Here is a 14,188-nt window from a genome sequence, read left to right as displayed (position 1 = left end):
TGGCTGGCAACCGATTCAGGGTGTCCCCCGCCTACTGCCCGAAGACAGCTGGGATAGGCTCCAGCACCCCCCGCGACCCTAGTGAGGATCAAGCGGTTCGGAAAATGGATGGATGGATGGATGTTTCATGTCCGTATTCATGACGAGTTCTCACAGCTTGCCAATGAATAAACCCTGAATTTGTATGGACTTTGTGTCATGATTCATGCTACATCCTGAGGGAACTACATATGGATCAATATTCTGATTTCTTGGACATTTCTTGGTATTTTAAAAGGTCCGCAAAGCGCATTGTTACAGCTTATAATATAACATAAAATTTACTCTAAAAGCCCTTAACAATATTATTGAAATGTGCCAGGTATATTGTTTATTGTTTTTTTTTAAGACTCCCAGCATTCCATACAAGGTACATCTTTATGTTTCGTTTTTTTCGCCATGTGATTGGGTAAAGTAGGATCTGAAAATGGATGGCACTTAATGAGTTAATCAAGTCAAAAGAAGGGATTTTTATCCCAGGGTGATGTGTGCCAACAAGGCAGGGACCTCCAAACACTTTTCTACTTGTACAGTATGATCTCTCCCTACATGACAGGGTACCTCCTAATATTAAAGTGATGCGGTCATCAGTCATACATCAACATTGTCCATCCATCCATCGATTTTATAATCCACTTCTCCTCGCAAGGGTCGCAGGTGTGCTGGACGCTATCCCAGCTGTCGTCGGGCAATAGGTGTGATACACCCTGAATTGTTTGCCAGCCAATCACAGGGTACAAATTAACGAACAACCATTGACGCTCTCACACTCACACCTTGGAGTGTCCATTTACATGCCTTGAATGTTTTTGAAAAGTGGGAGGAAACTGCAGTACTCGGAGAAAACCCACGCAGGCACCAGGAGAACATGCAAACTCCACACAGGAAGGCAGGAGCCGATCCCTGCACCTCTGCGCTGTGAGGCCGACGTGCTCAGCAATAAACCACCATAGCTTCCCATTAGGTTTAGGGTATGTATCAAAAAGACTTTCTTGTAGGTGTTGGGCAGTTACCATTGCATTTGTGCTGTCATTTGTGTGTGAAAATAGCCACCGTGACCACTTCCCCTTTGTGACATGCCAACACACTCATCTAACTAAGAGCCCTTTATACCCTTAAAATGAAAACCAATAAACTGAGAGAATGCCAGTGCAAAAGAATACCGTTTAATCAAGTCCCCCACTGTCCACACTGAGCTAATACCGTAACTAAAAAATTAGTTCTGGTTATTTTCTGTGTCCAAAGGGTGCCACTCACGATATACTATGGTAGTGTGCTGTATACTTCCACCGGAAATCGTCGTTACCTGAGCCCTGGGCAACTGTGATGTTATTTTTAGTGGCAAAATGGCCACCTCTAACATGGATATTGCTGCTTAATTCACATTCCCCAAATGCTATATTTATCAGAATGCTATGTTTAGACTAGTCCAGAGGTGTCAAACTCATTTTTTTTGTTGCTGGCCACTTTGGAGTTACATCTTCCCCCTGTTAGAACAGTGAAACCACGAAAATATTTAATTGTCTCATCGCATTATTACTTGAACACAACAAATTAATGGGTTACTAGTTTTGAAATCAGTCAACTATGATAGTTTTTTTTTAAATTAGAAGTGAGGATTGTAAACCGGGTAACAAAATCATTGCAAAATCTAAATGTTACTGATTATGCATGACAATTTGACATTTCAGTAAAGATTTTAGCAAGGATCATGCAAGTTGACACACATGATTTTCTTTCACGGGCCGGCCACACAAAATGAGGCTGTATACCGGATTTGGACCTCGAGCATTGAGTTTGACACCTGTGGACTAGTTTGTATAAGTAGAACAGAATATTGTAAAGAACATTTTGGAGTTGACTTCCCCTTTAAGTGATTTCTTGGTTGAACAGACTTGGGTGTGGTCATTGACCATGAACTCGGCTTTTCACAAATTTAATTATCCACTGTTCACTCCTGAATTAAAAAGGGGGTAAAGTACTTTTTCATACAGCGCCAGGTAGCTTTGAATGTTTTTTTCCCACATGAATAAATAAATAAAATGTTTACTTTGATTATCTTGGCATCTTATGAAACACGGGAAACCCCAATCAATCAATCAAACAATCCATCAGTCAGTTACACTTTTCTGCTCTCGCTCTCGGCAAAGGCAGACGCTTTTTGCTCTGCTCCCTCCCCTCCCCTCCTCTGCTTTGCTGACTTTGTCTCATGTGCTGTCCTGTGTCTTGATATAGCCTCTGTATTTTCTTTTCTTCCGAAAAGACAAACCAAACCATGGAATTAGTCAGCTGGACTCTTAGCATTATGGATAAAATGCTTTTGATGGAAAGAGCAGGCGGTGGGGAGCCTTCTTGCTCCTCTGGGACCAAAGGCTTAGATACTTGGCAGAAGTGGAGAAGGGTGTGCTTGCAATATTGGTCTTTTGAAAACAGGTATCCTGCTGTTTGGTGTTAGCAATTTCCTGATCTATCGCAAACTTCAGCCGGCGGGGCAGCTTCATTGGAAGGTATCAATCTGGCGGCCTACATGGAAAGTGTGGCGCCGGTGATCAACACTCAGATTCATGTGTTTACCGAACTCAACCGCAAAGTGGATGTGGTGTTGGAGTCGCTTCACATAATGGGAAAGACCAGGAGTAGATGTACTGGCTTGGAAAATTGATTGACTTATTGATCAAGAATTCGGCAGATTGACGCTACGAGAGTCACATGCTAAAAGACAATCAAAGCTGTCTGAAATTGCTGAGGGCCTGTACCCAAAACAGTTGTTCTCTGGACTTTCCCTGGATGGAAAAAACGCACGAAACACACGCGAGTCCTATCTCCCTATTTTACTCTCCTTACTCCCCAGAGCCTGTGACTGATAGATCTTGGCTTTGCAGCTACAGGTGCAATGTGAAAGTCTTCGCTGTATTCTTGTTAAGTCTTGAGAATTGTTGTACTGTGTTTTTAATTGTATGCTACATGTGCTGAGGTTCCCATTGAGGAGAATGGTTGGAGTCAATTGTTTTTTTCCCTTCCTCTTCCCAACTGTTTCCTTTCACATCTAAGATATTGGGCTGCTAAACAGCGACCCGCCAGGCTTCTCGTTCTGTCTCCTCCATGTTGGTTATTGCTGTCTTGTCTGTGTTCCTCTGAATGGGTTGTAACTGGGAAGTAAATTCCTTGTGTGTTTATTGCATAATAATCATAATAAATGCTCTTGCGATGCGGAGGCCCAGTCTCACTCGGCTGGGTCATCACAGTGCGTAGAGCCGATCAGTTTCACCAGGGCCCGCCAATGACCACGGTCATGAGCCAGGTCCACTGCATCCTCCAGGGAAAGGCCCTGGTGTTTCAGATCCTCCCTGATGACATCAAGGAGGAGATGTCCAAGCCAACGGATGCGCCTCTGAGCGGCCAGTCGGGATGCAGGGGGCTGAAGAGTATGTTTTCGGAGGTCTGAGTTGGCAACATGGAGGTGCCAGCTGATGTTCAAGATAGTTCTGAGTGACCTGCTGTCAAAGCCGTCGATCCTCTTGGCCAGGATCTTGTTTAAAGGCCAGGATTCTGCACCATGCAGGAGGATGGGAAGAACTGCTGAGTTATAAATGTGCATCTTGGTCTTTTGGGACACTGAGTGGTGGCGCCAGAGGGGCCACAGTGACTGCATAGCCGCGGCCGCGAGGGCGCGTCTGCGGTCAATCTCTGGCTTGAGATCGCCGCTGCTAGTAATAGTGGAGCCCAGGTAGATGATGGAATTGACGAATTGCACACCAATATACATAGGTATGGTTTTCTGCTAGCTTACTTGGAGGCCCAGCTTTGCTGCTTCTGTTTGGTATATGGAGAGACCACTGCTGAGGTCTTGGAGAGAGTTGCTGAACAGGGTGGTGTCATCAGCATATTCAAGGTCGGTCAGGGGGAAGTTGCCGAACGACACGCCTGAGACTTGCTCCCGGAGTCGGATCATAAGGTGGTCAATGACACAGTTAAATAGGTCAGGAGCGGCCATGCAGCACTGTCTGACCCCGCTGTTAATGGGGAACCACTCTGAGTCCTTCCCATTCACATGTTTATTACATACTTGGCCAATAAATAAGATTCTGATTATGATAATATTATGTAGCTATTTTGAAAAATGGCCTTGTCAAAGCTTTCTGTTAAAGGTGATAAGAAAAATAGTTAAGGAATGGTTTTAGGTGGGTGGCCCAGTGCTTAGCGCGTCAAACTCACAGTACAGAGGTGCAGGGTTTAATTCCGGCTCCGTCCTCCCTGTGTGGAGTTTGCATGTTCTCTTGGGCCTGTGTGGGTGTTCTCTGGGTACTTGTTTCAACAAGCAACAGTTGAGTACATGAGACATATTACCTGCTTGGACCAAGCGTCTGGTCTGAAAGTGACGTCAGTGGTCAGTGAGCAAAGAGATCCCTGTGCATTTCTCAAATAATAGGAAAGGATCTTTATGCCACCCTGTGTAAATGTGCATTTCGCCCTGGGTTAGCCTCTTGAGTGTTTTCCATAGCCCCAATGATGTCTCGATAACATTGTTTAGTGTTTTATTGATGTTGTACAGCAAGTATTCCAGAATCCATGTCTGTGACATTTAGCTGTAAATTTTTCGACCATCAAGCTTGGTCTGTCATATCTTGCAGTCCTGGCTTACTCTTTTGTCAACCAGTAACTGGTACATGAGTCCTCTAGTGCCAGTATAAATTCCTTTCGAAGCACCTGCTCATGTGAAGTTTTATGTTCATCTTTGTCACTATACTTGCCCACTTCATTGACACAAATTGAAAATATGATATTATCGGGCTGCTCTCAGTCATAGGCCCTTATAGTGCCTCTGCAAACACAGTTGGATTCACAAGGGTAAAGGATTTTGGGTGTTTGCCTTTATACACCTCCAAAATGATTTTGAAATAAACAGTCAACATGACATGAAAAGTTTCGACTTTTGGAAGTTGCACAAAAATGTGAGTCTGACCATCTCAAATCTAATTCGGAGCAAATTGTCATTTCTTGCGGCAGCACAGTGGTCGACTGCTTAGCACGCCGGGTTCAATTCTGGCTCTGGCCTTCCTGTGTGGAGTTTGCATGTTCTCCCTGGGCCTGCGTGGGTTTTCTCCGAGTACTCCAGTTTCCTCACACATTCCAAAAATATGCATGGTAGGTTCATGGAACAAATTGTCCCTAGGTGTGAGTGTGAGTATGGATGGTTGTTCATCTGTGTGCCCTGCGATTGGCTGGCAACCAGTTCAGGGTACTGCTACTGCCCAAAGACAGATGGGATGGGCTCCAGCGCCCCCCGAGACCCTCGTGAGGATAAAGCAGATCTGAAAATGGATGGATGGATGGATGTTTTTTCTTCCAGGAATACAGAGTGAAATTCTTGAGAGGGTCTTGGTTTAGTCTGCTGTAATGCTGAGAGGATGATTTGTGGATGATAATTGAGGCCAGGGAATCATTGATATGTTGCTCCAACAGCAGTCTGAAAAGAAGGAAAGAAGGAGGAAGGCCGTTGTTGACTTGGTAGATAACAATGGAGGGATGCAATGAGAAGAATGCAGGGTCGAAAGGGCTGGTAGCTGTGTATAAGCCAGAAGACCATTCAGGAAAAGGCTGATGGATGCAATTCATATGAGCTTAACGAAAGGTTAACAAAAACATAGCCAGAGCTTACCATGCCGAGGTTAATTGACAAAACCAGTCTTAAAGGCAAGAGTGGAGATGTGGATCACAACACAATCCGGTATATGTGAAATGTGCAGTGTGACGGGGCAGAAAATGGGAGTGGGAGAACAGAAGAGGACAAAAGGTATTTAAGACATTCTATCAACTTACCGTATTTTCACGACCATTCGGCGCACCGTATTGTTGGGCGCAGTCTCAGTAAGGGGTGCTATTTCTGTATTTGACACATACACAAAACGCACTGCATTATTAGGCACAGCCAGGCATGGTAATAAAACATACGCCAGCTTAAACATACGGCATGCATGCACACACGCTAAAAACACATTTTTAAAAAGGCAACGGAAGCAAAACTGAGTTTGGTTGTACTTTATTTCGCCATTTTACAATGTACTCACGTGACTGGTACCTTCTAGGGGCGTGCCTTTAGCGTCCTCTTACACGCCCACCCTTCACTCATTGGCGACTGGTACCTGCTAGGGACGTGCCTTTAGCGTCCTCTTACCCGCCCACCCTTCACTCATTGGCGGACTTCCGCATGCCTGTCGTCACTCACTCCGCCTTTTCTCTATATAAACAGCGTGTCGGCCAGAGGTGCTCTCAGTCAGGCTTTGGACCTCGGCGCATACAGGAGACCAATGAAAACTACGGCCCGCGGGCCAAATCCGGCCCGTTGGTCTTTTTAATCCGGCCCGCCGAACGTTGGTACACAATTAAGGTTCGACGTCAATGATTGCATTCATTTCATTTGGACTTGTAATGACAGGCACTTCAACGCCAGGTGGCACAGTTACTTGAAGTTGCAGAGCATAGGGAGGAAGGGGGAGACGATACGGAAGCCCGCAGTAGCGCCAAGTCAAGCAAATCCCGTTCAATACGATGGAATAATGTACTCTTAAAGTCTGAAAAACGTGCCAAAAAATGCAAAATACTGCTTTTTAAATAAAAAAATCCAATTAATATTATGTCGAATTTAGTTCACCCTTTTGATCCGGCCCTCCATAATATTTTCTGGTTCTCATGTGGCCCTATGCAAAAAATAATTGCCCACCCCTGCACTAAACGCTCCGCATTATAAGGCATCCTGTCCATTTTGGAGAATTTTTAAGACTTTTAATGGCGCCTTATAGTCGTGAAAATACGGTAATCCATCCATTTCTTGAAACGGTTTAATCCTCACGAGGGTAGCGGTTATGCTGGAGCCTATACTAGCTGTCTTCTAGCGGGTACACCCTGAACTGGTTGCCAGCTAATCGTAGGGCACACATTCACAAACAGACATACACACTCACAAACATACCTACAGACAATTTTAGAGAGATCACTTAACCTGCCGTGCATGTTTTTGGAATGTGGGAGGAAACCGGAGTACCCGGAGAAAACCCACGTAGGCGCAGAGAGAACAGGGAAACAAATCAATTATTCCATAAAATATAATTTTTTGAATGAATAGCAAGCAGACATGTTTCTGTCTAAATGCTGAAAGAGATTTTCATGCAGATTTGCGCAAGCACATTTTTTACAATTGTATTTCAGATATCAAAATTCTTGTTGCATGTGCAAAAGCATTCAAATGGGTTGTCATTTTGTTTTGTGTGTATAAATTGAATATGAACTATCATTTTCAAAACTATTTTCAAGACAAAATCAGATATAATGTACAATTAAATACAATTATTCTCATGCTTTTTCGCAGGTGTCCATATCTTCGGCCTGTCTGCAACAGCACTGATAACTGACATTTTTCAGCTCTCTACTGGACAGCACACACCTTACTGGCTGGATGTGTGCAAACCCAATTTAACTCACATCAATATATCAACTTGTGATGAAGCTTTTATTCTGGACGATATTTGTTCCGGACAAGACATCATTCTAATCACTTCTGGGAGGTAAATCTTGTTTTGTCTTGGATGAAGAGTATTTGTATACAGTCTTTTGGATGGAATGTGTACATGAGGATATGTGTTACAGTGATCCCTCACTTATCGTGGTTAATAGGGACCAGAACCGGCCGGCCGCGATAAGTGAAAAACCGTAGGGTTTGTCCCCCCAGGAATGTTTGTATATGGGTACCAGCATGTTTAAAATACAGTATGTAAACAGTATTTATACTACAAAGACGACAGCAGTACACATATTTACTGACATCTTTCATGATAAAACATGATACAGTAATTAACATTCATCAGCATTTGCCTTCTGAGAGACTTGTGTTGGTGGCGTAGAAGGCAGCTCTCACTTGATGCTCTGACGGTGTAGCCGCTGTTTGCCTTCAGCTAGCTCCTGGCCAGCTATCCCCGTGCAGCCGATGTGTTTATGATAAGACAATTAATCGGTATTGAGGAGGAGGAGGTGAAGAGGGAAGTACTGCTGCTGTGGGACAAGGCCATTAACTTCCCCACCCTTCTCCCTCCCTCACCCCCACCCCCGCCTCGCACATAGCAAACACAACACGAAGAGACAGTATGCCAGACAGTCAACAGAGTGACAATACACAAGGGAAGGTGCTGGGTGGGGCTGCAAAAATGCACAGCCAATCAGCTAATGGGGTGAATCCATTCCATCACTGCTGTCATTGGTCGAAGCCACGCCGGGAAATAATCATGCGCCTTGAATGAGCGCACGTTGCATATACAGGTACAGTACAGTACAGGCATGTACAAAACCTCTGAGTCATTGGGCATTTTTTTCTGAATACAGGACTATGGGAAAAACAAAACGCGATGTACTGAAGCCGCGATAAAGCAAGGGATCACTGTACTTTCAATTAATGCATTGCTGTTCTATTTTGACAAATTGCACACACAGCAACAGTATAAATTGCCCTCCATGAGTATTGTCACCACTGTTTCAATACTGGACACAATGTACAGTGGAAACTCAGTTCACAAATGCATTTGTTCACGAACGAACCGATTCATGAACAAGACTTGAACAAAGCCGCTTCGGTTCACAAATTATGCTTCAGTCAAGAACAGTCACAGCTTCCATGCAGAATGCTCAATTGTGTTCTCACAAATAACAAACCTTGTTCCCTCCATGGTTTATGCATTACAGGTATTTTTGTTTTTTGCTGTGAATTAGCCATCAGGATGAGTCCAAAGAAACTGATATCTACAAGTGATAGTGCAATCACAGCTGCAAACAAAGTATTGTACATAATTACGATGTCAGCATAAGATAATTTAACATAACAGTCTGAATCTCAAGCTCTGTTAAAAGCCAAGGAATAAAATTGGGTTTTGAGTGGGTTTCTAAAATGGATAGAGCGGTTGCTTGTCTGATGTATAATGGGAGATTGTTCCATAGTTCGGAATAAAACATAAAAAAATTTGAGCAGTCAGTTTCACGTATTATTGGCATTAATTTAAAAAAAAAATTAACGGGATTAAATTTTTTCTCGCGAGATTAACGCGGCACCCGTCACAGAGGATTTTGCGTTACTCTATAAATAAACCAGAAACAAAACAACAAGCGCGCTGCACAGGTCCACGCACATGTCTGTTTTGCCAGCCACGGCAGCGCGAGACACCGAAAACGGATACTGAAAGAGTTTATGAATGGAAAGTTTACTTTTAAAAAGTTGCCAGATAGTTCCGCTGACAAGACCTAAATTACCTGGATGTTTTGCAGTCGTAAATTGAGCGATCATCATAGCACGTCGAGTCTGAAATACCACTTAATGGCCAAGCACACAGCTGATGTGAGGACTCCGCCCCCTTGTTTAAGACAGACAGCTATGGATCATTTCAAAGCGAAGAAAATGACACGACGAAGAACAAATTTGCTGAAGCCAGAGCTAAATGTATGGCGACTGCATGCAAGCCTGTCAACATTGTCCACAGCTCGACTCAACTCAACTGTATTTATAGAGCACTTTCAAACAGCCATCGCTGCATACAAAGTGCTGTACATGGAGCAATTTAACATATACAATAAACAGTAAAACAAATCGGTAATAAAGACGGTAGAAAGCACCAAACAGTAAAAGCAAGAACAAATCTAAGTCATGCTGAGTCGAATGCCAAAGAATACAAGTGAGTTTTGAGGAGGGTTTTGAAGATGGGCAGCGAGGAGGCTTGCCGAATGTTCAGTGGGAGGTCATTCCAGAGAGAGGGACCAGCAACAGAAAAGGCTCGATCCCCTCTGAGCCTCAGACTAGTTCTTGGTACTTCTAATAATGTCTGGTCCGCAGACCTGAGGCAGGTGTGTAGGGGCGGATGAGCTCAGAGAGGTAAGGTGGCGCGAGATCATTTAGAGACTCAAGCTGAAATCATTCGCATTGCATCTAACGACTCCACTACGGATTGCCAGCGAGAGCCTCCATTACAAGCTATGAACAGAAATTGTACGTAGCGGAGAAGGCTAAGGTACACCAAGCGGGAGAAGACACTGTTTTGGGAGAGATAATAAGAGACTAGGTTGATAAGCCTCTGGTGAATAAAGAGCAGGCATTCTGTTGAGTTCGATGTATGCCACTGACACGATTGTTACTTGTTTGGAACGATTTTGTGTGGAAGGTTACCGTGTTCCGTGTCCATATAAATAATGGGGGTGGAGCTTCTCTATGTTCGTCTGACCGCGACGGTGCACTGAGGCACGTCGAGAGTTCAGCGGTGCAGTGGTAGCGACCTAGCGACCACACTGAAAATAAAACGTATCCAGTGTTGTCATCGAACCAAGTGTAGTCATCCGAAATGATGTCCACACAAAACCATAGAGAGACTTCCGCGCAAGAAAGAACAACAGAATCAACATAACCTGACTGCTGTTTTCAAAGCAAACTTGAGAAAAACTGAGGATGCAACCATGGCTTAAATCCTCTATAGGCTGAGTACTAGTTTACCATAGATGTGCACTTTATAATTTTATATTGCTCTGTTTTGATTCCATAAAAAGAGCTGTTAAAGTGTGACAAAATATTTTTTTCACTGTTGTTGATGGGCAGCTCCTCCGTGAGCCGTCACCTTATCGTGGTGGAGGGGTTTGTGTGTCCCAATTATCCTAGGAGCTAAGTTGTCTGGGGCTTTATGCCCCTGGCAGGGTCACCCATGGCAAACAGGTCCTAGGTGAGGGACCATCAAAGCACGGCTCAAAATACCCCTTATGAAGAATAAAACAAATGGACTTCAGTTTCCCTTGCCCGGACGCGGGTCACCGGGGCCTCCCTCTGGAGCCAGGCCTGGAGGTGGGGCTCGTTGGCGAGCGCCTGGTGGCCGGGCCGACACCCATGGGGCCCGGCCGGGCTTAGCCCGAAGAGACAACGTGGGTCCCCCTTTTCATGGGCTCACCACTTATGGGAGGGGCCAAAGGGGTCGGGTGCAGTGTGAGCTGGGCGGCAGCCAAAGGCAGGGACCCTGGCGGTCCGATCCTCGGCTTCAGAAGTTTGCTCTAGGGACATGGAATGTCACCTCTCTTGCAGGGAAGGAGCCCGAGCTGGTGTGCGAGGAAGAGAAGTTCCGACTGGATATTGTCGGACTTACCTCCACACACAGCCTGGGTTCTGGTACCAGTTCTCTCGAGAGGGGTTGGACTTGCTTGTATCCAGGATCTCGTTCTTTCGGTCATGACCCATAGCTCGTGACCATAGATGAGGGTTGGGACGTAGATCGACTGGTAAATGGAGAGCTTCGCCCTTTCGCTCAGCTTCTTCTTTACCACGACAGAGGGATACAACGTCCGCATCACAGCAGATGCTGCACCGATCCGCCTGTCGATCTCTCGCTCCCTCCTGCCCTCACTCGTGAACAAGACCCCAAGATACTTAAACTCCTCCACTTGGGGCAAGATCTCCTCCCCGACCCGGAGAGGGCACTCCACCCTTTTCCGACTGAGGACCATGGTTTCAGATTTGGAGGTGCTGATCTTCATCCCAACCGCTTCACAATCGGCTGCGAAACGCTCCAGTGAGAGTTGGAGAGCCCTGCTTGAAGGAGCCAACAGTACCACATCATCTGCAAAAAGCAGAGATGCAATACTGAGGCCACCAAAACGGACCCCCTCAACGCTTCGGCTGCACCTATAAATTCTGTCCATAAAGGTGATGAACAGAATCGGCGACAAATGGTAGCCTTGGTGGAGTCCAACCCTCACTGGAAACGATTCCGACTTATTGCCGGCAATGCAAACCAAACTCTGACATCGGCAGTATAGGGACCGAACAGCCCGTCAACAATATTGTTATGAGCGATTATGTGTCACTAACTGCTCCAAGTGAAAAATGTTCATGTAAAATTGAAAATCGAAAATGTTATTTCAGTAAATATTTGCACTTTGCACATAGAAAACGGATTCATGATTCCATGTTGATGAGAGCATTAAAATGGGGAAAAATAGGACAAAAAAATTCAGAAAAGATAAAAAATGCGATCACGATTAATTTTCAGTTAATTTGAGTTAATTATGACAGTTGCGTTTTTAATTAGATTAAATATTTTTATCGTTTGATAGGTCTAAAAATGCTTTAATCTCTAAGCTTGGTTCTCTCAGCTTCTACTTTTTTGGAACCTGCAGCAGCTGTTGGCCAGCTGACCTGAGGCCTTGGGCAGGGGCGTACGGCTGAAGATGCTCAGTAACATAAGGCTGGACAAAACACATTTAGAACTAGAAAGACAATACAATACAAGATAATACAATACAATACATCCTGATTTATGTCGCGCTTTCACAACAGCTGCAGCTATAATAAAGCGCTTAACAATAAATCGCATTATCTTAAAATGACTCTAAAGGACACGCGTATCCAATGCTAGGTGGCCATAATATGACTTATATGCTGTCTTTTTTGTGTTCCATTTCTGAGGTGAGCAGCAACATTTTAAACCAACTGGAGACTGGCTTACTCCAAAGTAAAGCACATTACATTATGTGATAGTCCCTGATAGTGTAGTGATACACTCGCCTGACTTGTGTGTGGGCGGCGCAGGGTTCGGTTCCCACTCAGTGACGGTGCGACTGTGGGTGTAAATGGTTTTTCGTCTCTATATGTGCCCTGACTGGCGGACGACCAGTTCAGGGTGTAGTCCGCCTTCCGCCCGAAGTCAGCTGGAAAGGCTCCCCCACCCACCCGTGACCCTGTTCAAAATAAATGGTGTTGAAAATGGACGGATTGACATTTTGTGATGAAGGCATAGATTACAGTTTCAAAATGCTCAGAATTCAAATTTAAGACAGCTGGGTTCACAAAGTATGCCAAGGGGCCTAAGGGGGGTGGGATAAAGGGGATGTGGTGATTCCTTTTCCTGCTCAGGTTTAACAGACATTTTCAGACATACAGTATATGTTCCGCTTGAACTATTTGTCCAGCAAATTTTCATAGATGGGGGGGTTCCTGCCGAACATTCCTGGTGATAAAATACATGCCGGGGTAATTCTTCCGTGTCCATGCAATCCCGTCGCGACAAACGTGGTGGCCATTTAGAGAAGGTAAAAAGGGAACTAATTTATAAGACACACTTCGTCCCCTGCTCGTTCCCGAACGCACAGCGATACTCGTTTTGGTGTGTTCGCGACCCTGTCGAGTACTGTTTGCTTCTGATTGTCAGCTCTCCCAAGGAGCTTCGGCGCTATGTGGATCTCTAGCTACTGAGGGAGCTTCCCAGAGCTCACCGATCGAAGAAGTTGCGCACTCCTGCTGCTCACACCAGGATAGGATTGCTAAACGCCTGGACGTTGACCAACAAAATGTTTATTCTGAGGGTATTTCTTTCCAGTGACCAGTGGTCCAGTCTTGGTTGGATCATTCTGTCAACTTTTGCATGATGATAGGTAGAGGACCCCAAAAAGCAGGGAGGCAGGAGGAACAGGGTGGACTTAGCAAAATATATTAACAAAAACACTTGCAAGAGTACAATGGAAAAACTAACTCAAGTACAGAAACAAAGTCCTGAAAACCACAGGAATCCAAAGTAGCAAAAAAACAAACAAACAAAAAAATAAACAATGACAGTCAAGTCAACAGTATTTATAGAGCACTTTCAAACAGCCATCGCTGCATACAAAGTGCTGTACATGGAGCAATTTAACATGCACAATAAACAGTAAGACAAATCGGTAATAAAGGCGGTAGAAAGCACCAAACAGTAAACCAAGAACACACGTGGTCTCCAGAGTCAAAACATGACAGGAGTACACAGACACACAATGATCCAACAAAGACTGACAGAATTCCAGGGAACTAAAGACAAGCAAAGTGATGAGACAACAAGAAACACCTGGACAAGACACAAAGGGTTGCGGGAGCTACCTGGTTAACACAAGGAGCCCGGGTGACGAGAACAGTTGAAGACAAAAAGGGCACAAGGCAACAAAACCAAATGTAATCTAAACAAAAACATGACACAAGTGAAATTGATCAACTAAAGGAGGGTGTGTCAATAAGTTCCATCATTTCTTTCCCTTCTTTTCTTGGTGACATTCGGTGATCATGAGGATGGATGATTCCACATTAAAAGAAATTGACCACACAAACAGCCTG

General features: G+C 44.6%; 1 protein-coding gene across 3 annotated transcripts in view; it reads left to right on the top strand.

Annotated features, from left to right (window-relative positions):
* The window catches only part of LOC147195556 (phospholipid phosphatase-related protein type 4-like), a 95,868-nt gene that overhangs the window by 33,126 nt on the left and 48,554 nt on the right, over positions 1-14,188 (top strand). For all 3 annotated transcript variants that reach the window (XM_086129567.1, XM_086129568.1, XM_086129569.1), the window contains exon 4: positions 7,406-7,601. In XM_086129567.1, coding sequence (XP_085985693.1) covers positions 7,406-7,601 — 196 coding nt within the window. The remainder of the gene's footprint in view (positions 1-7,405; positions 7,602-14,188) is intronic.

Source organism: Hippocampus guttulatus, chromosome 14, assembly GCF_054856545.1.
Source record: "Hippocampus guttulatus isolate MCC_2025c chromosome 14, RoL_Hgut_1.0, whole genome shotgun sequence".
NCBI classification, from domain to species: domain Eukaryota; kingdom Metazoa; phylum Chordata; class Actinopteri; order Syngnathiformes; family Syngnathidae; genus Hippocampus; species Hippocampus guttulatus.
The sequence above is the reverse complement of the archived record's forward strand: the minus strand, read 5'-3'. Positions and strand labels throughout refer to the sequence as shown.